This window comes from Agelaius phoeniceus, chromosome 9, assembly GCF_051311805.1.
Source record: "Agelaius phoeniceus isolate bAgePho1 chromosome 9, bAgePho1.hap1, whole genome shotgun sequence".
Taxonomy (NCBI): domain Eukaryota; kingdom Metazoa; phylum Chordata; class Aves; order Passeriformes; family Icteridae; genus Agelaius; species Agelaius phoeniceus.
In genome coordinates, this window is record NC_135273.1 from 34,816,916 (window position 1) to 34,840,123 (window position 23,208).

The following is a 23,208-nucleotide window of genomic DNA, read 5'->3' on the forward strand; positions in this document are numbered from 1 at the left end:
AAACTAATGCTGCATACTGAAGAGTATTTCTTCTGTATTCCTCCTGTTCTGTCTGTTAGACAGAAATTTGTAGATCATTTGACAAAGCTGAAACCATACAGACCATACATGAAAATAAGAATTTACTCTGGAAAATTCTGTATGGCTAAAATTTCACATTCTGTGAATGCCTAAGAATGGCTCTGGGGACAAGTTTAAGGTAGAGAATCAAAAGTGGCTTCACTTCTTTAGTTAGGACACGTCGAACTTTCCCTTGTTTGTTTGCCAACGATGACAAAATTTGGTGAGATATAATGGCTGCTGGGCAGCTTCCATGGAATTGGTATCCCAATTAATATTGGTATTTTTTATAAACATTATCTAGAAGAATAAGAAGAAATTTATTCTGGTAATTTAGGTAAACCAAAGTGTCTTGGTGCTGGTCCGTTCTGCTCAAGGATTTGAGGCTGCTGGCAAGGGAGTGCCGAGGAGGTGCTGCTGCTCCTGACTGAGTGTTCAGGGGAGGCAAACTGGGCTGCAGCTCCCTGTACCTCTGGCTCTGCTCACAGGGCACTTCCAGCAGCATCAGAAATGAAGGCAGCAGGACATCTGTCACCACAAGTGTGTGAATAGACACGGAGAGTTTGCTAATCCTGCTCACGCAGCTAAATATTAATTAAGGTGTCTGAACATCCATGCATATGCAAAAAGAGCCATACCATTTTATCCCAAAGCTTTCATTTTACTATTGAAAATGTGGCTCTTAAAGCTGACAGACTGTAGAATCTGCTTTTGCCTCTAATCCTCTCAAATGTTCAGTAATAGATAATTTTTGGAAAAATGCTATTAGTTCTACTTAAATTTTAATGAAATTACAGGCTCAGTGTCACAAGATTATCAAATTATATCACTGAATGTTGTTGTAGGTGTCAATACAGCCAAATGTTTTGTTGCATTCTTATTTTTAATAAATCATCTTAGCAAATTTGGGCATGTGTGTGCCACTGGATTGGAACCTTTTTCTTTAATACATCTTTACCAGATTTACTGGGTTTTAAACAAAAAGAATGTTCCTGTTTGCAACTGGTTTATCCACACATGTCCTACATTTTTATGAAAACAGAAATGGATATGCATTCAAAATCCAACTATGCTGAATATCATAGGAAAATGCTACTCTGGGCCAAAACCACCCTCATGGTAGGTTTATTAATGAGATTTGGCTTTTATAATGCATCTGCAGCACTACAAAGAGTAATATTCTTTCCACCTGCCTGAAAGTAAAATAGACTTCTGGCTCCCATTCTGTATTGCTTGGTTTTTGTCCCCATTCTGAGCACAGATGTTGGTATGGAGACCCTGATTTACTCACCTTTTGTATGCTTCAAATCTTAAATTACACGACCTTTTGTTTGATTTATTTTTCATTTAATCATTCTTTTCCAGTTTGTTGGAGGTTTTTCCCTCCATAAAAACAATATCTGCAGTCTGTTTTAAATAGTTGTGATTAAAACCTGTTGTTTTGCTGAGTTTTACAGGCTATTTTTCACATTGTCACTACAGAGAGGAATTATGACATTGGGTAGCATCAGCAGGTGCACCTTGTGTTGGTACCTCCAGATCAGCAGAAGCTTTAGAAATGAAATCAGATCGTGGTCACTTATGAAAAAACCCTTCATCAGAAAATCTACCTCTTGGTTAGTCACATTTGTGCCTAAACTTTAAATCTGTTTGCAGTATTGGCTGGTTGCAACTGTCCTGGGTAAATGACCACTTTAATTGCTATTATGCCTCAGAGACAGATCACAGTAATAAACCTTCCCAATTCTTCAAAATCAAATACTTTGTGCATTTTGAATTGCAAGACCTTGAATGAAGGAAAGCTAAAACTTAGTAACAAATAGAATAAAACCAACTTTAATTATGCTTTAGAGGCAATTCCCCACGGGTCTTTCAGCTCAATGTCCCATTTTTTCAAATCAAGCTGCTACAGGTAGGTTATGTTCCACTATTCCAGATGTGCTAATTACACCCCTCCTGTTAGCATTGTACTTGTGCAGAAATCTGTGGTGTGCACTATTGGCACTCATGGCTGAAAGTCTGATTTTCGTAAGTCTGTATTGCTGCTGGTTTCTGTCACTGATGGTCTTGCAAGTGGAGAAACACAGTGATCATGTGCTTTTGCTGAATTGCCTGAGAACCTTGGGATCTTCAGGAATAATCCTTTTTAGTCTTTGGTTATTCTCACCTGAATAGCCTACATTTCTCACGCAAGAAAAATCTGCCTGGTGAAAATTCCAAAAGATAGTTTGAAGCAAAATCTGGAGCAATGGAGGTCTTGAGATTTGTGTAAATCTCAAGAACTAAGTTTAGGAATTTCAGTCATTGCTATTTCATTTCTGACACTTACGGTGATATGATTAATTTTGCAATTCAAACTCCCAAACTACTAATTTCATACTGCACAGTTTCTCAGTGGAAATGAGAATTAATGCCTTGTAAGCAGGCTGTTTTTAAGAGTCAGCTTTTTAGATAAAATGATTTATCATTTGTATAAAATTATGTCTTAGGGATTCAGTATCATTCTGACAAGGCTGATTAAATAATAATGTACAAATATGAAATACATTATCTCAGTGCTTCCATTAGAAGTAAATAGATGTGTAAACAACTGAAAATAGAAAGAAATTACTAATTACTAGGCTTACTTACAGATAATAACTGAAACCAAATGGAGAGTCAGAATATTGGAATGTGCCCTCCTAAAAAATAGATTTATTTCTGAACTGTTTCAAGTGAGGGCTAACATCAAAAGTTATCGCAGGAGGGTAAAATTTTGTTAAAGAATCTGATTATAAAATTTTCTTTTGCCTAGCTGAATTGAAATAATTTTAGAAAAGATGATGACATCTCTACTGGTGGGCACAGGGTTGTGTCTGAGGTCCTGTGTCTGGTCAGACAGTCTATCCAGGCCCTTCTGCCATTCTGGGGGTACATTTAGCCACTCCCCAGTTGGGAATTTTTCACTTGCCTTCTGGGAATGAAATCCAGGTACATGAGATGCAGGTATGTGAGAAAGGTGAATCGGCCAGGTTCCTTGCCTGGATGATCACTGGCCAAGACTGGGATTGTCTTCACCTGACACAGATACAGATGCTTTGTTTTCATGGGTACCTTATTGATTAATTTTAAATGTGTTTGCCAGAAGTGCAGTGTCTCAATAGGTCTAGCTCTCATTCACAGCTGTGTATCCTACCCAAAGTCCTACAGCAGAAGATAAAGAAGCAGAACCTCGTCTGGTGAATCAAACTGGAGGGGCAATCATGGGAGACCGGAACAACCTAGTACCTAAAAAAACAGTGTACGTCGGGAGTGAGGATACGTGAACACTGACATAAAATGATTTTAAATCAACCCGAACGAATAGGCTTAGTGCACAGGTTCCCTCTGTGAGCTAATTACCCGTCACGGGGCGAAGGAAGAGCGGCGGGACCGCCCCGCGGGGCAGGAGCAGGAGCAGGGACGGGGGGGCCGGGCCGTCGAGTCAGATCCCCCTCGGGCTCCCGCAGGCCAGACCCCCGCTCTGTTCCGCCCCTCAGGTCAGCGCCTCCCGTCGGGTCCCCTCAGGTCAGGTCAGACACATCCCCCGCTCAGGTTCCCGCCCTTTTCCCCTCAGGTCAGACCCCCTCCATCCCCTCAGGTTCCCGCCCTTTCCCCCTCAGGTCAGACCACCTCCACCCCTCAGGTTCCGCCCTTTCCCCCTCAGGTCCGACCCCCTCCATCCCCTCAGGTCAGACCCCCTCCATCCCCTCAGGTTCCGCCTCTTTCCCCTCAGGTCAGCCCTGGCCCGGGTGCGTTGCCATGGCTGGCTCCAGGGACGAGGGAAGAGCGCCTGTCCTGTGGGAGGGGAAGGGGCGAAGGGAAGCGGGGAGCTGGGCGTGTTGGGAAGCAGGTGTGCGTGTGTTCAGGATGCTGACGAGGCAGACGGCCTCTTCATTGTAGAAACTGGGGAGGATTTCGGGCCAAAGAGGGATATGGACGTCCCCCCTTACTGAGGAGAGAATGTGGCTCAGACAGGTGTTTCTGGATACTCTAGTGTACCCTGGACCTGGTCGCCTTTTGCTCAGAACTTTCAGCATCTCAGACTGACTTCTGTGGCATGAATGGTATGAGCATGTAAGTGGGCAAAAATATATTTTATACAGGGGTTTTGGGAGGTCTCTTTTAGTGTAGTGGCTTTTCTGCTTTCGTCCATCTTGCCAGGGAAATGAACACAGTTGCCCGTACTGCCCCATATTTGGTGTATTAGTACAAACACTCCTCTCAGCATTGCCAGCGGCTGCCTCAGCAACATCTGAAAATGCTTTCAGGGTCTTTTGTAAGAAGGTGCTTATTTTTATTGGGATGGCAAGAACCTCGTCCAAACCCTGCTAATTCTGACTGCTGCCATGAAGTTACCACAGCTTTTGAAGTAATCCCTCTTAGTAAGCGCCCAGAATTCGAACCAGTTGCCTCTCCAGTTGTGAGAGGTGTCTGAACATTGGGGTCTAGCACCATTCTAGACACTTTTAGCCTTTTAAAGCATCCCCACATCCAGCCCTTGCATAGGTGGTTGAAGTCTGCAGGAGACCTGGGGTGTCTAAGAGGTTTTTCTGATGGATTCTACAGTATATAAATTAGTTTTAGGTGTTTACCTTAAGCAGCTGAATCCCATTCCTCATTTGATAACTCAAAATGATGGGTCAAAAAACTTCAAATAAAATGAGCATTTTTAACACCTCTTATTAGTGAGTTTGTCAAAACAAAGAGGGTTGCTGCTCGCCTCTAGAGCAATTTGCTTCATAAATAAAACACTGATGCAGTTACAAAGATCTAATGGTTAGAAAAATGCAATAGGGATCATTTACATAAATCCACTTGTCTATATTGATCTTTGCAGTGAAGTGAATTGTGTTTTTGTTCTTAACTTTTAAATAATGTTCATGAAGTAAATGAGAGAACTAAGGAATGCTGAGAAATACTAACTGGTGAGATTTATACTTGCATTGCATGATATAGTTTTAATACAGTACTCAGAAAATTAAATCTTATTCCAGCAGCTTTCTTAACTGTCTCTTGTTGTTCATATCTTCTAAATTCATGAGTTGCAGGTGAGAAAAGAAGGATTTTTTCAGGGTTTAAGCTTCAAATATGATCATGAGAGGAATGAATTATGAATAAAATTGTAAGCTTAATATGGCAATACCACGTACATTTCTCCATAATAAATTATTATATAATCTAGGAAAGTCTGCTTAGTTTATATTAATAATATTTGATGCTTTTGCATCCATAATCCTTTTTGCTGCATTCTTTCTCTGCATCTCTAAGTGCAGAAGACACTTTTGAAATCAGTTGGCCATTGCATGACAGGGCTTAAATGTGATTGATTTTTTTTCCTGTTCCTTGCAACTGATTCAGTACTGTCTATTATGTATGTTCAGGCATTTTTATTTCTTTTTTTCCCTCCTCTCTTCTGTGTAGTCACAATATGTGTTCCTTCCTTAGGTTTGGGTATTTTTCCCCTCATTCCTTGTCGAGTCTCCCCAGTGCTGTTAGGCAGTGCCAGGTTACTCAACCTTGAGGCCGTCTGTGCCCTTTTTACCTCTAAATCAACTACAAACAGCCAAAGTGCTTTGATTGAAATTTTCCAAAATGAAAATTCAGCCCAATGTTGTGCAAATGTTCAGACTGAATGATTTAAGACTTCCAGTCTCCAGCAGAATAGATGCAAATATTGAGCAGCCTCTGCCTTTTGGGAGTTTTAGGAGGATTTTCTTGTTCTATGTGTATTGTAAACTGCACTTCAGGGTACTCTAATTTGCTCTGTTAGCAGATTAGCAAAACTTAACTCATATCCATTTTTTAAATGGCTGCCTTGGTGGAAAATCTTACAAATGGGGGATTATCAATCTGGAAGTGTGTTTTGAGTGTTTTATGAAGGTGAATGGAGGAGAGGTACATTGCATCTATATTTGAGTGTGGATTTAAGATAGTGGCCTTTGCTTTCCTTCTTCCCCTTTCCCTTCTAATGTTCAGCCTAAACCTCATGGATTTCTGAGCAATTGCCTTCCCTGGTGTTGATGTAGGTTCTAGAAGCTCTGTGTCAAACCTGGTTTGCCAGGCTGGCAATGGCCTTGGCTGTCTCCAGGTGTTCCTTTCAGCAGCAGGCGCTGCCATTTTGGGAGGAGCTCCAGGCGAGTGCTGCCCTCCCATTTTGTTTCTTACAACTGGGACTGACAGGCGACCCTGTGCAGCCTCGCTGTCACTGCCCCTGGAGTCCTGCACAGAGGTGGAGTTCTTCACAGAGCTGTTCTAGGAGCTCCTTTCCTTGGACTCGTGATTCAAAAGGTAAGATTGAAGAAGAGTGTAAGCAATTTTCCTCTTAGTGGTGGAAGTACACAAAGCTATAAATGGAACTGTAGCTGCTTGATAAAACAATCTCTCCAAAAGTTAAAAAAAATTAAAAGGCTGGATTTCTTAGCCAGCTTTCCAAAAAAAAACAAAAAACAAAAAACAAAACAAACTTTTAAACATGATTAAAAAAAATTCTGAATATTCTAAATATTTTAATCATTGTGGTCTTATCACTTCAAGCCAGTAGCTGAAGTTGTGCAGCACGTTTGCATATTTTCCAAATATGGGAAGCCATTTTGGAATATTGGAAAAGGAAGAATAAAATCTTGTATGGATGCTATTATTTAAAAAAGTTTAGCTTACTTCCTGGTACTTTGCTGGTTGTTGCACCTAGTAAAGGAAGATTTGTGTAAATGTGTGTTTATCACACCTCAGCGAGAAAATAATGAGTTACTGCACAATTTTATACCATTTTTTAAAAATTTCAAAATATATAAACAAAGTTATTACGAGAGAGGGCTAAAGGAGGGCTGTTATATTCAGTGTAACATTGTGCATATTTCAAAACACTTATGTGCACGCTTTTCGGTAAAATTGAAGACAAGAGCTGTGTTCAGACCTAGTGAAGCCCCAGAGATAACCAACAGCAAAGAATTAGGCCTCGTGACAGGCATTTAGGAGGAAACCATCATGAACTTACTATTTTCTCCTGGTTCAAATCTGTTGATCAGTATTGGGAAATTAATTCACCTTGGAACAAAGTTTGGCTATTTTTTTCTTTATGGCTGCACTTCAGCCAGGTGGTCCTGAGTTGAGCTGTGGGCAGAGGTCAGAAGGGGCTGGAATGTCCTCAGGCTTTATTTCTGAAGCTGTTTCACCAGAAGTGCTCTGCCAGCTCTGCAGGGGTTTCTGCTGAGCCAGGGTGTGATTTGAAACTGGTTGAAAGAGTTGATGAAGGAAGTGGGGCGCTGTGCAGCAATGGGAACCCCATTGGAAGAGTTCATCTGCATCTCGGGGTCTGTCCCTGTTTGCAGGCATGCTGTGGAGGGATTGTGGCTTTGCTTAAGTACTGCTTTCTGTCCCTTCTCATTAGATTGTGCTTTTGTATGTGCTGAGGGTGCTTGCCAGCATCCAGAGTGAGGCAGCTCCTAAGAATCACTTCTCTCTTATTTTCATGCATTTCTCAGAGTCAATATGTTATATATATAAAGTATCAGTCACATTTGCTACCCTTAATTTTGGGGTTGTTTTGGGCATGTCTGTAAGCAGTGGGGAAGAAGAATACTGTTCTAGAATGCTAAAACACTCTTTAGGTCACTGCACAAAACAAATAATGCAAACATTTATATCAATTAGTTACATAAAATGGTGCATGGTGGTGAAGCATCCTGGGGTAGGCCATGAGTAGGAAACAACCACATCTCTTGGCAAAATCAGTAGCAGCTCTAGAAAGAGAAGAAACCCTGGTTTTTTATCTCTTTGCAGCTGAGACACATTTTTTAAGGCAAAACAGCAGAGTGTAGTGTTGTAATAGATGACTGTCAGCAGATAGCAATAAGGGGAAATGGGGAGCTGTATTTAAAAGAAATAAAATTTGAAATCTTTTAGTAGCACCTCATGGAATTTCTGTTATTGTCTATTATTTTAATGAGTTGAACAATACCCTATTTTTAGTGGAAGGTCAACTTGAACTTTATTTGAGCCGGGTCTCTGGTTTGGAACACAGATAGGAACACTTTTAGTGTGATAACAAAAAGGAGGGCTTGGAGCCAGACCTCCTTAACCTATCATTAGGGGCTCAGATAGCCATCCATGTAAGAACTGTGTGCCACTTCAATAGAGAGGAGTCCTTGTTCTGGGCTCAAACTACATGCAGTGAAAATAGCTCTGACACTCATGTGGAAGGATTTTGGGGTGGAAGGATTTTGGGGTTTTATTTAAAAATTTAAAATAGGTTAAAAAATATGAATGATTTTTTTAAAAAATGTAATGCTGCCATCTGATGTCACACCACTTTCTTTTGTGTGTTTTTTTTTTTAAGTAAATGCTTTTTCAGTTTCTTAAATATTAGAACTCTAATTTTCAGACCAATAACTCCAGTACCTGCAAAAATATACTTGGAAGAAATGTTACAAAGATTAGTTTATTAAAGAATTTTTCTGGCCTAAGCAATATTACTTTAATTCTGCTGTCACCCACAATGGTGCATATCCAGTGGAACTCCACTGAAGAGGGAAATGATTTAGGTTACTGGTGGTGAGATGGTGTCAGGTTCCCAGGTTCCATGTCAGGCTCCAGTGGGGAGATGTTTCTTGCAGTGGCTGTAGCTTGAGGGCAGTCACACATTTTCTGGATGCTGCTGGTTGAGGAACAGTCCAGCGTGCCAGTACAAAGCCAAAGGCTGGAGCTGCCCGGGCTGTGGCATTCCCACTGCTGCTGGAATATCTCCTGGAATTTGTTGGTGCTGCCGCTGGCTGAAGTGTGTGCATCCACCAGAGCTGGGATGCTGATAGGACATTGAAGGGAGATGATTTCTGACCTTCCTAGGAATAAGCAATACTAGTGTCAGAGTAACCCTAACACAGGAGTAAGGAATAAAGATGATGTTCTGTAGATTTATAGTGTAAATTGTTTCACTCTCCTCAGCCTGCTTTTTGGCCTCAGTTAAAGAAAGTGAGGGTAAGGTGCTTCAGTTCTGTTATGGTTTTAGTCCAGTGCTCTGCCACTGGCATTCTCTCTGATCTTGAGTAATTAATTTTTCCTCTGGGATTCTGTTTCCTTATGTGATAGTGGAACACCACCTCTGCTTGAAACAGTGCTTTGACAGACAGCACTGTAGGGAAAATAAACATGATTACTAAACAAGGAAAAGAGAGCTTGTTCTGAATGTTATAAACCTGGGAAAAATCTTAAATTTTCATCTCACTAGATATAAGAAAGTATTCATATAAATTTTCATCTCACTAGATATAAGAAAGTTTGTTGAGGTGTGATGCTTTATCCCACCTCAAAAGTTTGGTTTTTTTTTTCATTAACCTTAATTAAATCTTTTAATGCCACTAGGTTAATCAGAAACCATTGCTTGCCATGGGGATTCTCCAATATTCATAAAGAACTAGGCTTATGCTGTTTTCTTCTTTCTTGGTAGATTGCTTGTAAGGTTTGATGTATCACATTATTTATGCTGAGAACTGTGTTGAAGAACTTGTTGGAAATCTTATGTTCTTGTGAATTTTAACTGCTCTTCAGATGTGGATTGAAAAAGTGCTCTAGGGAGATAGTAAACACAGGCAGGATTGAAAGGAAATGCAAAAAGAAGTGCTGTGTTTTTTCTGGTTTCAGTTTTTGGGGCTAAGATTAAAAAAATCTTCCAGTTACTTCATTGCCAACCTTTACCTAAATGCAAAGCCTGTTTAAATAAAGGGGCTTTCAGTGAATAAATGTTATTAATGGATCTGAATCTTGCCACCTTCTCCAGCTCCCCCTTTTTGGTGTCTGTGCATTAATAATGTTTCTTGTTGCTACTGGTAAGAAATGATGAAATCTGAGATGGTTATAGAGTAGCCTAACAGCTTTGTCTGGAAGTTTAAATAATTTAGCAGGTGCTTTATAGACTTTACCTGGTGTTAAATGGGCCAGGTCCCTCCCAGGTGTTGGAGATACTGCTCCATTCCAGAGCATGATCTGGCCTACAGAGTACAAGAGGTCTCTCTGCAGTACAACAGCCTGGCCTTCTCTTTGCCTGAACTAGAAGATTGTCTTATTTTGTGTGTCAGCTGGAGAATGAAAGGAAAATGCAGGAATTGTTTTTTGTGGCTTCTGTGAAGTCTGATTTGCACTTGCTGTACCGACTGTAGCAAAAATGCTGACAAATTTTATTCCCAGAGTGCTGTTGGTAACAGCTAATAAAGCTGTACAGGAAATACTGAAATTAAGAACAAATAGTAAAAAAATTCTGTTACGTATTCTCAGCAATGTTTCATATCTTGGAAATCCTCAGGTGCCCTGTCTATATATATCTTGTTAAAAAATACAAATCCTGATTACTTTGTTTTAACTTTTCTTAATTTTTTAGAAGGCAATAGGTCTTTGCATTTTCTGAAACTGCTAGGATAATAGATTGTGTGTCATTGTAGGGTACCATACAATAGAAAAAAAACAACAGGGAAAACAAATTTGGTGCCAAGTTCCTGGGTGAGAGCTTTATGAATCCCTTTGCTGTCCAGTTCAGAGTCTGAGAGTGAGTCATTGCCTCCAGACTGAAGCTGGCATACAGTCAGAATGCATGGCACAACGGTTGCTGGGAATTCCAAGAATAATCACTGGAAGTGTAAGTAATTTCATGCTTTGTGCCATCTAATTGTTGAAAACCTTTTCAAGCCTAAACTTTCCTGCCAGGCTGGTGCTCTACTATACAGCTTTAAGGATGCCCATCCCCCTGCCAGCCGTCCAGCAGCCGCTGTGTCCTGTCAGTCATCCTGAAATACACTGGGAGCTTGTCAGGCAGTGCCTTGCAGATGCCTCAGGAGCCCCATAGGGAGCCAGGGCACTTGCACTGAAGTTCCTTACACAAGGAAATTACATAGACAGTTGCTTTAGTGCTGCATTTGGACCATATGTTTTCTAGCATAGGTGAGTGATGCACTGTTGACTTTCTAACAATCTAGCAGGAAATGGATTCTAAAGTAAAGATTTCTAATTTATGCAGAATGTCTTTGGCTCTGCTTTCTGACACTTGGTAGTTTATGTCTGTATGCAGTGTACTTATAGATTCTAAAAAAAGCTGCAGGTGCTGTGTTCACGTTGCATTGCAGATGGATATAGACTTTGGTTGTTTTTCCAGTGTCTTTCCTTACTACACCAAAAGACTCAATATCTGATGAAAAGACAGAATTTTCATTATCTGGAGGTGGGTAGCATTTGGTAGGAGTGTGCAGGTGGTTGGTTTTCTGGCTGTTCTGGGACACAACTGTATCTTGTGACACATGCTTAACATCCTAAGTGTTGTAAGAGCTGCTGGTGTACAGGGCTGAGATTGCCTCCTGTAGAGGTTAATCGAACTGAGTGTGAGGTTATACAGCCTTTTACCAAAATATCTCAGTTAGAGGGATGTTGTACTGCAGTAGACAAATGCATAAAAAAAAAAGGAAGGTGGAATGTTGATTTTCACTTTTTTCCTGAGGCAAACATCAGGTTTTGTCATCCTAATGAATATGATCTAGAAGGACAGAGGTTCACTTAGTAAGTGGAAATGCCAGAGAAAATCCCAGGATGATCTTTGCTGGCTGTTTATTTTTCTTTCTATCACCTCTTATCCTTGCCTTAGTTAAATAATTAAAGAACCCAATTTAAATATTTTTTAGCCTATATGGTATATAACAGTAAGGAGAGCCTGGTAAGCTAAAAATATGCAGTCAGATTATCAAAATAATTTAAGATCTTGTGGTTTTCGCTGCATTGGCTTGCAAAACTGTTTATATCTTTTTAGAAACAAAAGGAAGATTCAGGAAGCATTAGAATTTTACCTGAAAAATATTGCTGGAATCAGCAAGTGAGCCCTTAAGTGGGTTATTTATATCTTAGAATAGAATTGAAATTTTCAGAGACAATAGTTTTTGCAATTGACTTTCAGCTGATGATTCGTTAAGGGCCCGACTCAAGGCTAAAAGCTATTATTGGCTTAACTGGCTTTTGAACTCAGGGCTCAAGCAAAGAATAAAAATGCTGATGTTGGACAGTATGCTAAGGGCAAGAAACAAACAAGCAAAACCCACAGAACAACCCAGAATAGGGAAAGTCATGACACATGGATTCACATTTTTTTCTGACCTGCAAAAATGTGGTTGGATTTGTAATACTTTCCAAGTTTGGGAGTGCTCTGTGGTGGGATTCTGGAGCACAGTAGTCCTTTAGTAACAGGAATTGACTTTAATTACCATACATATTTATCTGCCAAAATTTAGAAAAGACCTGATGATTGCAGATAGCGTGTAGCAGAGGAGATAGTGCTGTGAGAATGGAGAGCAAGCAACAAAAAGGTTTAATTTCTCCATTTTGAGTAAAGCAGGTGCTGACACCCTCCTGTCAGGGAATTGTGGGGAAGGCACTGCAAGGTTTCAAGTGAGAGTGTATTTGCAGAAGAATAACCTGAGTCAGCTCGTGGCTCCTTTAGGGCTCAGTAGGAGCACGAAGTGCAGTCCCCATCCAGTTTAATTTACCTGTCCCCTTGTCACTGATGTGTGTCTGACCAGAAAAAAATGCACAGCACTGTCAATACCATCTGTTTGCAACTGTTGTGATGGATTTCAAGAAGTGCCCATATTTTGGGAGACTTGTGAAAATATTGAAGATAAGGGTTGGTAACCAGCGCCATCATAAAGATTTATTATTTTTCCTAATGTGAATAAAAAGCAGATTCGCTGAAATATTGGCCAAAGATTTAGAAAATCAGTGAATTACACATGGCAGAAAAGGATCTGTCTTAGCCAGAGTGTGTAATGGTGTAGTTTGATGCAATCCCAGTGAAGCTGGAGGACAGTATCTTGTTGAACTAAAAGGCTTTTTGGTGAAGGGGTGGGCACAAGGGCAGCGGCTCAGGAGCTTCTGTGCCGCGTGCTCAGAGCTGCGGCTCCGGGCCCCGCAGAGCCGGGGCGGGCAGCGCTGCGGGGCGGGCGGGCGGTTCCACAGCGGCGCTTTGGGGCTGGCAGTGGGGGCCTTCAGACCGAGTTGTTAGTGTTGGACACAAAGACACCGCTGGCAATTCCAGTTTTGGAACTCTCAAAGTTTGTTTCCTTGGTGTTTGTTGAAAGTATCTAAATGTTAAATGTGTAAAATATGGGCAGTTAATTTGCTTTGACATTCCTAGAGTTCTCTTTCCATTCATATCTGTGGAAGGATAAGCGTTTTTTTTCTGGTCAGTCTTATCTCGGGTTTCTTTGTCTTTTGGCTCAGAATTAAAACTGAAAAATCAGTTCATTCTATATGCTATTGCCTGCCTGGATGCAGCTGAATTTGTGGGAACTTAGCTCTGCCACAAGTATAGTTTGTAATTAAAGAAAAACTTGGCACTTGTCTAACCTTAAAAACCCCTAAATTGCTTTATACCTTAATCTTTAATTATTGCTCATATTATCTTTGCTTGTAAGTGAAATGTGGATAACTCTCCAGATCCATTTCTACACCTCTTGCTACAGGAACCCAGAAGTTACTGTGTTTTGTTAAATCACTGCTAAGTTCACTGGAAGGTGACAATATATCTCTTCAGCCTGCAAAATTGCAGTACCTTATTACTTCATTATACAGCAGCAGTGGTTGTAATAAGTCTTGCTTAAAAAGGACAGATATCCATTATTTGTGTATTTGAAGTCTTTATTGGCTGAAAAGGCTTTGCCAAGCTTTGTTTTGTAAGAAGTTAAGTTACTGCAAAATTTAAAGTGTCTTTTATTTTGGGACAATAATCGGTTGCAATCCAGCTAAAGCAGTTATAATTCTTTGTTGACACACACACATTTCAGGCTAATGGCCTGAGCCATGGCCCAGTGAACTTGGTGGAAACTATTAATTCACATCAGTAGATTCTGCATCAAGTTCCTAATGAATGATTTATTCACTTTAAAGAACTTACTTGGCTTTACTTCCATCTTATTGACTTCAGTAATAGGCTTTCTCAACTTAATCTGTCCTGACACTTAAAAAGTATTTGTTCTTGCATGGTATAAAATAACAAAATGTTTCCCTTTTTCTGCTGTTAATTTCCAGAAATTTTAAGGACTGCTGTAAATGCTTTTTGTTCTTAATGTGCTTATTATAGAACCCCTGTAATTTGGCACATGGAATAAGATAACAGATATTGTGCACATAGCATTAATATTTTTGTTTTGTGATAAATTCGGTAATGGAATTTGATGTTTTTGCTTTAAAGATCCTTTCTGGACTAGTAGAGGATTTTATTTAATGGTATTCTATTTGAATTATCCTTGTATTTTTTTAACATGTCAGTGTAGAAATCTGTGCATGAATATAAGGAGTTATATCTACTTTAAGTCTATGGTTTTACAGTTTATGTAAGTATCAGTGTATTTTTTTTAACGGTTTAGAAATGGGGAATTGGAAAAGTTTATTGTATTTCTTGAGATCAGGCTCTGTTATGAAACAAGTTTATCCTCACATAGTTGGTCTCTGTGCTGTGACAGAAGGCAATGAGGCTTGTAGTCATGGTTAATATTGGCTTATTGCACTTCTCTTGTTTTGTACCCAGGTGAAATGTCAACAAAAGTGCCAAACATTAAACTGAAAATTGATCCCCGGAATCTGCAGATCCAGACATTTACAGTGGAGAAATTACTGGAACCACTGATAATTCAGGTATTTTAGAGTTGCAGAAAGTAAGCTGGATAACCATAGAGGGAGGGGAATAAGGCTGAAGAACTTTTGACTAAAGGCATTATTCTGAAAGTCACACCCCCAGCTCCTCTGCACTTGCACTTTACTCTGGCTCAGGAGCTCTCCAGGGATTTGCCTTCCAGGTTTGCTCATTCATTTGGTCACCTCCAACTTTGTCACCCAGTCTGTCCTAGTAAATGCTGCATGTTGTAGCTGGTCTCTTGCACAGTGTTATCCAGGAGATGCTTAAATGTAGAATACACTGCAAATGGATTTCCAATGTGTGAAGCAATTCTTTAAAAATAAAGTTGTATTTTCCCCATTTGAAGCTTTGCCTCTCCCAATTTTTTTTTTTTTTTGGTCTTTTCTTCCTTTACTCATTTTTCCTGTCTGGAAGGTTACTTTCCTCAGAGAGTGACCTTTTCTTTTCTATCATGACTTCATTTCCAGCTACTATTAACTGAACTGCCTCTTTCTTATTTTGTCTGCCTTTCTTTATTTATTTTTGCCTTGATGTGATTGATGGTGTAAAAACCCTCAGTTAACAGGTTAGTGGTTTGTGGTAGTTGTTGAAGATATGTGGATGGGTTATAAAATTAGTTTCAAAGTAGTAAGAATAGATGTCTTGATAGACTGAATTTAAAAATCTCCTATAGACCAGTAGGTCAGACTGTGCTGAGGCAGCTGCAACACTGTGGGTGTTTTTAGAGGAGGTAAAGAAAAGTAAATTTTGGTTTGAGTTTGGCAGGATCAAAGAAACCTGACAAAACAGAGGAAGTGCAGATCCAGAATAAAACAAAGAAACCATCTAAGCTTTGTGGGTTTTTTTCCCTCCCAGCTCTTCTCAACCATTGAAAAGCTTGAGCCTTTTCAATTGGAAATGTTTTGGCTCTAAGAGAGTATTTTGACTGTCTTTTCCCTCTCTTAAGCCTAATGCTTTGCTTGTTTCATACCTGGGTAAGGAAAACTTATGTTTTGAGTGGATCCTTCAAAAGAAAATATTGAAATTATAAGAACAGGGATTAAAGCTCATACTCAAGGGTGATTGAAAGACTGGAAAGATAATCAAATGAGAATTAGTCTGTGATTAGAGAATCAGACCAGTCACAGATAAAAATGATGTTCTTGCCAGATTCACTTTAGCAATGCTGCTTGGAATGCAATTTAACTTTATTTTGAGATTTCTGTTGTAATTTATTTATTTAATAGTCTTGTAATGCTGTGGCTGGAAAGAAACAATGGAAGTGCTTGAGGTTCTCTGAAGTCTGTCCTAGCCAGTTATGCCCAGTGTTAGGGCAGTCCTTAGATTAACAGCATCAATACAGGAAAAAATTGAGGCACAGCCAGCTTGGGAAGCACCTAGGAAGTCGTTGTGGAAATAGCTGCAGATCACTTGCTGAATTGACCCTCTTCCCTGCCATGTGCAATTGGTAGTGGTGATTACTGTGAAACTCTGAAAATAGTGTAGCAGCTGGTTTGTGTAAAACCCTCTCTGAGTTGGCAACTTCTCTCTCCTTGGAATAAAACACTGTCCCTAAATTGCCCTGGGTGTTTCCCTCTGTCTGTGGCCTTTATTGTATTCCAGGTGTTTTGAGGATGTTAGTTGTGAAAGGAAGGCTTCTCAGTCTAGTTCTGAGTCAGTGCATCTGGCACATCAAAAAAGGCAGTTGTCAAAGTTAGCATGGTTCAGCTGAAACAATGTGTAGAAAATTCCCTGCATTTTGGGGTCCCTTGGATCACTGATGAAAAACAGGCAAGTTGAAAGGCTTGTGTTCCCACCTGTCATCCACACCACAGATGTTTGTTCACAGGGAAAGCACACACTGTTGGTTTTAGTTCTACATATGGTGAGTTTACCTTCTGCTCACTGGGTGGGATTAGCCAGTGTTTATTTGTATATAATACAAATTCACTGGATTTGAAACCATGGACAGGGGTTCTGCTGTTGTCATTAGATCAGAGTTCATGTCTCGTTTTTCCTAAATGTCTAGGGATTGACATCAAGTTACATTGTTAACAAAAAAGAATGTTTTATGATTGATGCTTAAAAATACTTTTTATATTACAAAGAAGTGAACCAAATACTATGATACTCAAGGTATCAAGACATTGCTTCCTGAGCTACTGCAGTAGTGAGAGATTGTCTCAAAGTGCTGCCAGTAACTGAGTATAGCATTGGAAGAACTGCTTCAGAGTTTCCTAGAAACTTAGTGTTTGACATAACCAAATACCCACCTCTTCAGCCTAATAACCAATGACAATAACAGGCAGCAGTGGCACAATTCAGCTCTGTAAATGTGGAGGCACATGGCCTGGAAAATGGCTTAGAGACTCCTTGTGCCTTTAGCATAACTGTGCTGTTCCTACCAGAGCTTGGCTGGGGATGTGCTGTGCAGGGTAACAATGGCACACTGTGTTAGTCTGTGCTTCTGTTCTTTCTGGGTAGGATTGTATAAAGTTTTTACATTCCTTGTTGGGGTTCTGTGTTAGAGAATTCAGAGTAGTTTTTCTGTTTTCCATAATCTCCATGAGCAAAGAGCTATCTAACAAATTTTGACTTGTATTTGAGATCAGCTGCCACCTCCAATATTTCCTGAGAGTGATGCTGAAGATGCAGGGTCTTACAGTCAAGAGTTTTCACCTGCAGGAATCGTTGTTTTTTTACACTTTTTCATTTGTTTTATTTCCTTTCCTCCTCAACATATCAATGAACAGGATATAGAATGATATTTAACATTTAAAAAACTGCAGTAAATATCTGCAAAGTAGAATACATTAATTTCTAGTGGAATAGTGATTAAATACTTAAAATTTTAAAAAACCCTTCTATTTGATAGATTTTTTTGGGCTGCTTCTAATTTTTGATGGTGTTTTATGCCTTTCTTATTGGAAGTATTAGCCTATAATCTGTAACTCATTCTTAAAAATATGGACATTGAAACTGTCTTAAATGTTCTAAAACTAACATTGAAGTGTTTGTAACAATAAAAGATAAAGATTTTTATTTCCAGTCCATTCTCTACCAGCTGGCTGATTTATGTGCAATAAATAATTCCATTTTCTTCCTTTGAGCTAGAGTCAGAAAAATACCCAAGCCTTCTTTAACAATCTGAGCCAGAGTTATTTATGTTGCTCTCTCCCTTGTGATATGCCAAAGCAGTTGATGTCAAGTGGATATTCCTTCTCCCCCCCTGAATTGCATGAATGGTGCAGGGGTCAGGGCTTTTGTGTTTGTAGATGTGTTTATAGAAATGTTACCCGCAGGATATTTGTCAGTTATGTTTACAAGTAATGATTCATAAAAAGCACTCAAGTGCATGAATTCGTGGATGAGATCTGGAGGTGAGCTAAGGCACCTGTAGCACTGTACTACCCGTGCTCTGGCACAGGGAACGGGAGCATTAAAAACAGATCAGTGAACTTTATGACAATAAGGTGTGCTTTAAAATATCTGTACAACACTTAAAAAAACAAGTTTTTGGAGTCTTTCCTTAGTGTTGCAGCTCAAGGAATGCCTTAGAGAATAGTCTTTCAGAAACATTCTGTTGGAGTGTGGAGGCTGTATTCAGATGATGAGGAATGTGGAGTGGGATGGTCTATAAAAACAAGTTCTTTATGGGTGTCGAAGTGCATTGGTAAAATAAAATTTGGTCTAAGCTGCAGTAAATATAAATTCTGGGCAAATTGGTGTATAATTTTAATGTTGAGGGCATCCTGAAGAATTTGGAGGTGTTGAGCTCTGGCCACAGAGATAGCCCTTTGGTAAGAAGAGAAAGCATTGTGAAAGGTGTTTGTACTCATTTTGGGTATTTGTTCTGGGATACCTTGCAAGTCTTAGGCTGGAGGTATGGGAAGACCCAGCACTTCTGGGGAGAGAGAACCTGACCACGAAGCAGCGTGTGCCCAGCTGGCCAAGGAGGCCAGTGGGAGCCTGGCTTGTGTCAGAAATGGTGTGGCCAGCAGGACCAGGGCAGTGATTGTGCAATGCTGAGGCCACACCTTGAGTCCTGTGCTCAGTCTTGGGCCCCTCATGACAAGAAGGACATTGATGTCACCATATTTTCTGAAAAATCCCTTTGCCAGGATTTTTCTCCTGAGAAGCCTCAGAAAAGAAATGTAAACAATAATTATCTGATTGCTTGGAATGTGGTTTGGAGGTTGCTTGTCAACAGGTGCATCTTTGACTGGTTCCATGTGAATTGCTTCTACTTAATAACCAATCCCAGCCCAGCTGTGTCGGGACTCTAGTCAGTCATGGGTTTTTATTATTCATTCTTTTCTAGCCTTCTGATGGCTCTTTTCTCTTTCTTTAGTATAGTTTTAGTAAATAATTTTCTTTTAATATAATGTAATATCATAAAATAATAAATCAGCCTTCTGGGAACTTGGAATCAATTTTCATCTCTCACCTCATCCTGGGGACCCTCACAACAGCACTGCAACACATCAAGGTGTTGGAGCCTGTCCAGAGGAAGGCCAAGGTGCTGGGGAAAGGGCTGGAGCACAGGTCCAGCAGCAGCAGCTGAGAGGGCTCAGCCTGGAGAGGAGGAGGCTCAGGGACCCTTCTGGCTCTCCACCACTCCCTGACAGGAGGCTGTGACCGGGTGGTCTCTTCTCCCAGGTAATGAGTGCTAGGAGAGGAGGCAATGGCCTCAGGTTGCCCCAAGGAAAGTTTAGATTGGATGCTAAGAAACATTCTTTCCCTGAAAGGCGTGTCCAGCATTGGAACAGGCTGCCGAGGGACACGGTGGAGTCACCCTCCCTGGAAGCATGCAGAATGCACTGGGTGCAGTGGTTTTGGGACATGGTTTAGTGGTGCACTTGGCAATGTTAGCTTGACAGCTGGACTTGATGCTTTTGGAGGTCTTTTCCTACCTTAATGGTTCCATGATTCCTGCCTTGCTGAACCCTCCTTGGATAGCACTGGTATTTTTTTGTTTATTATGAGTAGGTTTTAAAACAAGCAGTGGCAGAAGTCGGCATCAGGATTAATAGAACGTAATAGCGACATTTCTGTTAACTTTGCTTTGATCCTGCAGAAGGAGGAGCACAAAGATGACGCATACTGAGTAAAATTGCATTAGATTGAATTCAGTACTTTTGCCCATTTTTGGTATTTATGCTGAGCTTTGCCTGTCTGTCTCTAAAGCAGAGGGAATCTCTTTGATTATTCATAATTATATATTTTTTTATTTTAATAACAATATAAATTCACTTGTAGAATTTAAACCATTATTGTCTCTTTTATTTCTTTTAAATGTAGGTTACAACATTAGTGAACTGTCCACAGAATCCTTCTAGTAAGAAAAAGGGCCGTTCCAAAAGAGCTCGTGTCTTGCTTGCTTCTGTGGAGGAAGCCACTTGGAATCTGTTGGACAAGGGAGAAAAGATTGCCAAGGAAGCAGTTGTGTTCAAAGAGGAGCTTCATGCAGCGCTCGCGGATGTGCGGAAGGAGAGTAAGTACATGGCAAACAAGGCACCACGAGGAGCTGGCTTAACCATGCCTGGTGTGACAGTGAAGCCAGGATATCTGTGGGAAACGTGTTGTGATGTGCAAATGTCTGAACTTGGAGTTGTCTAATTATCTATTCTGGGATAACACCTATTAGGAGGTAAAGTGTGCAAGCTGGGCCCCATTGGGAAAAAATACATATATCAGTGGAAGTTTTGTTGTTTAGAATGTAGGTGTTTTTTCTTTTCATGAGGAGAGGATGCCTCTTGATCATTTTAGTGGCTGTTAAGCATGACTAAAAGTTAATGTATATTTTAACTTCTTGAAAAGAACTGTTTACCTGAATCTCAGATTAAGGCCTCTTAAATCTTCCCTCTTTTGTGCACTAGTAAGGATTTCATTTGGGGAGGTACAATAGTCCAGTGTGGAGGTATGTTTTGAGAGTAGGAGGAGGATGGATCCTTTAACCTTCCCTAAGAGTCATCCCCTCGTGATAGAGCAGCTCCTCTCAGGTGAGTTTTGTCATGTTCTGTGTCCTCCTGACTTAATCTCTCAATTTTGAACCTGATTCCCAGAACTAGGCTAGTTTTTGTGATCTGCAGAGAATGTTGTAGCCATTTTCTTCCAGGCTTGTTGTTTTCTTGAGTTTTACTTTTCCCCATGGAAACTGGGAATATTTGGGTGAGCACGAAGGCCATGAGTTGCATGACCAACATCCTGAATGTGTTCCTGCAGAAATCACAAGCTAAAGTTCATTTATGTTTTAATTATATCATCCTGCCCTTACTAAAGATGGAACTTAATCAGGTTTTTCCTTTAAATTTAAATTTATTTTATTTGTTCATCTTGCACATGCAGCTGGGATGGTTTCTGAGTCTCTGCTGCTGTTCAGGGCAGTGATTACTTGCTTTGGCTTCCTCTGAATCTAGAGATGGCTGTGGTTTAGAGTTTGATCTATGCAGATGGTGTCTGAGATACTTTAAGGTCCTTTGTGATTAAAAGCGTTATGACCAGCAAGTATCACTGTTATCTGTCACACTGAGCAGCTGAGGCTCTTGCAAAATCATTCATTTTGGAGTACTCTTAAAATGTTAGCCCATCCATTACTGGCTGATAACACAAGGTAAGAATGAAATATATAGTTTTATATTGATTTTTATACATAGAGAAATTGAAAGTGTGAAATATTTTTTTTATTACTTATTGATTTTCAGCCAAGACCAGAGGTAACTACAAAAATAAATAATACATAAAGTAGATTATATATACCTCATACATTTTAAAAGAAAGTTAACTCCATTTTATCACCTATCATTATGCAATGATGAAGTGAGTGGTTGCAGCCGATCTCCCTTCAAGGATTTGCCAAACTGCTCAGGTTAATTTTAAGAAATTGTTGAAACAATTGTAAAAAAGGTAGCAGTTTCTTAATTTTGCAGATATTTTTAACCTTTGAAGCTGTGTGCTATTTTTAATTTGTGGTATGCCACATCATATGGAACTGAAGTGCCTGTTACTCAGGCCACATTGTGCTGCTGTTAAATGTCTCCTGTTATTTACTTGAAGCTCTTGGAGGGGATGTGGGTCATCAGCCACGGCTGCATGCAGTCACCTGCCATGCATGTCACAGCATACATATTTAATTGTGTGACTGTGCTGACTGGCAGGGACTTTTATTAATGCAGTCTTAAATTAATTAGGAAGTTTTGCACATGGCTACAGCTTGTGTTTCCTGGATAATGGAATTTTGAAGAAATGCCTTAGATAATTTCTCTCACATCAACCAAACTCAGATTTGCACATTGAGATCTGGAAAGAATAAATTCTGTCTCACCTCCTCTTGTGTTTTACCTTATGTCACTGAACTTGTTCAGTTGGGGATGCATCATGAGCATTAAACACTTATTCCTTTGGAGTGTCAATTGCCAGTGTGAAAACTCCTTCATTACTTTTGGAGCTCATTAATTTGGGGCTCCTTTTAAAGGAGTGATTGACTTTTTTCAATCTGCTTCTGATATTCCTATTTACAATAATGCTTTGGAGAATAAAGGAGCAAATGAATGGGATAAAAATGAAGAGTGGGGGTGTATCTAATTCATCTGTGCGTAATTCATGGCCTTCAGAAATCATGATGGCATGGATATGGCTTCACTGACTACAGCTTGCTCTTGGCACTGTCAGTAGATGAGATTTTGGAGTCTCAAATTCAGTTGAATTCTGTAAGTGACCTCTGAAAGGAGGTGTTACTATAATGGATGACAGACATGTTACCTGGATAAATGCAGTGTTTGCTTCCTTTGACATCTGTGAAGTTTTATCAAAGATTTATAGGCTTGGAGCCAGTAATTTAAATAGATGTTCTCTGCATTTTTCTTTGTTTTCTCTCAAGAAAGGACTTTTTAAGGCCTGCCCACATCTTGATAACATCTTCTGGAACTCTGCTAAATGGGTCAGCAGCAAGGTTTATGGGTGGTGGACTGTATGCATCATCCAGAAATCCACTGGCCTAGTAACTGAAGAACTGCCATGATTTTTGTTGATCTGATTTAGTGAAGCTTTGTTAGAGGCTACTTATGTCCACAGTTTTATTCTAAAATAGTGTAATAAACCCCAAAGTGTACTGAAAAACTTTTGCTGAGAGATTTCATGTGCGTGCAGCATTTCAAGATTGTCTTCCAATTCAATGTTCTGTGGAGTACCTGAGCCCTATGCAAAGAGTGTAAGGAACATTGTTCAACCCTGAATGCTTCTGGCACTAAATATCAGTCTCAAATTCATGTCCTGATTCTGAGATTTAATCAATTTGAAGGCAAGCAGTGACGCTGTTCATGTGGTAAAATGTTGCTGTAGAAGTCTGAATTGAAGTCTAATGTTATCCTTAGGATGATGAGTTTCTGCATTTATGTGAAGGTGTGATGCCTTACAGTTCTCAAACAGTTGCATGGGCATAACTGAAATGTTTGGTATTTACTGCCATTGCTGACTGACTATATATAGTC

General features: G+C 39.9%; 1 protein-coding gene across 3 annotated transcripts in view; it reads left to right on the forward strand.

The window, feature by feature from the left end:
* The first annotated feature begins 10,615 nt into the window (after positions 1-10,615).
* Positions 10,616-23,208, forward strand: part of CTNNA3 (catenin alpha 3) — a 440,676-nt gene continuing 428,083 nt past the window's right edge. For 2 of the 3 annotated variants that reach the window (XR_013183524.1, XM_077183545.1), the window contains exons 1-3: positions 10,616-10,705; positions 14,633-14,739; positions 20,021-20,213. Coding sequence is in view for 2 of the 3 variants with exons in the window: in XM_077183545.1 (XP_077039660.1) it covers positions 10,657-10,705; positions 14,633-14,739; positions 20,021-20,213 (349 nt within the window). In the remaining variant the exon portion in view is untranslated. Of the gene's footprint in view, positions 10,706-10,873; positions 11,008-14,632; positions 14,740-20,020; positions 20,214-23,208 lie in introns of those variants that run through there. The other variant, XM_054637288.2, reaches the window with a different exon arrangement.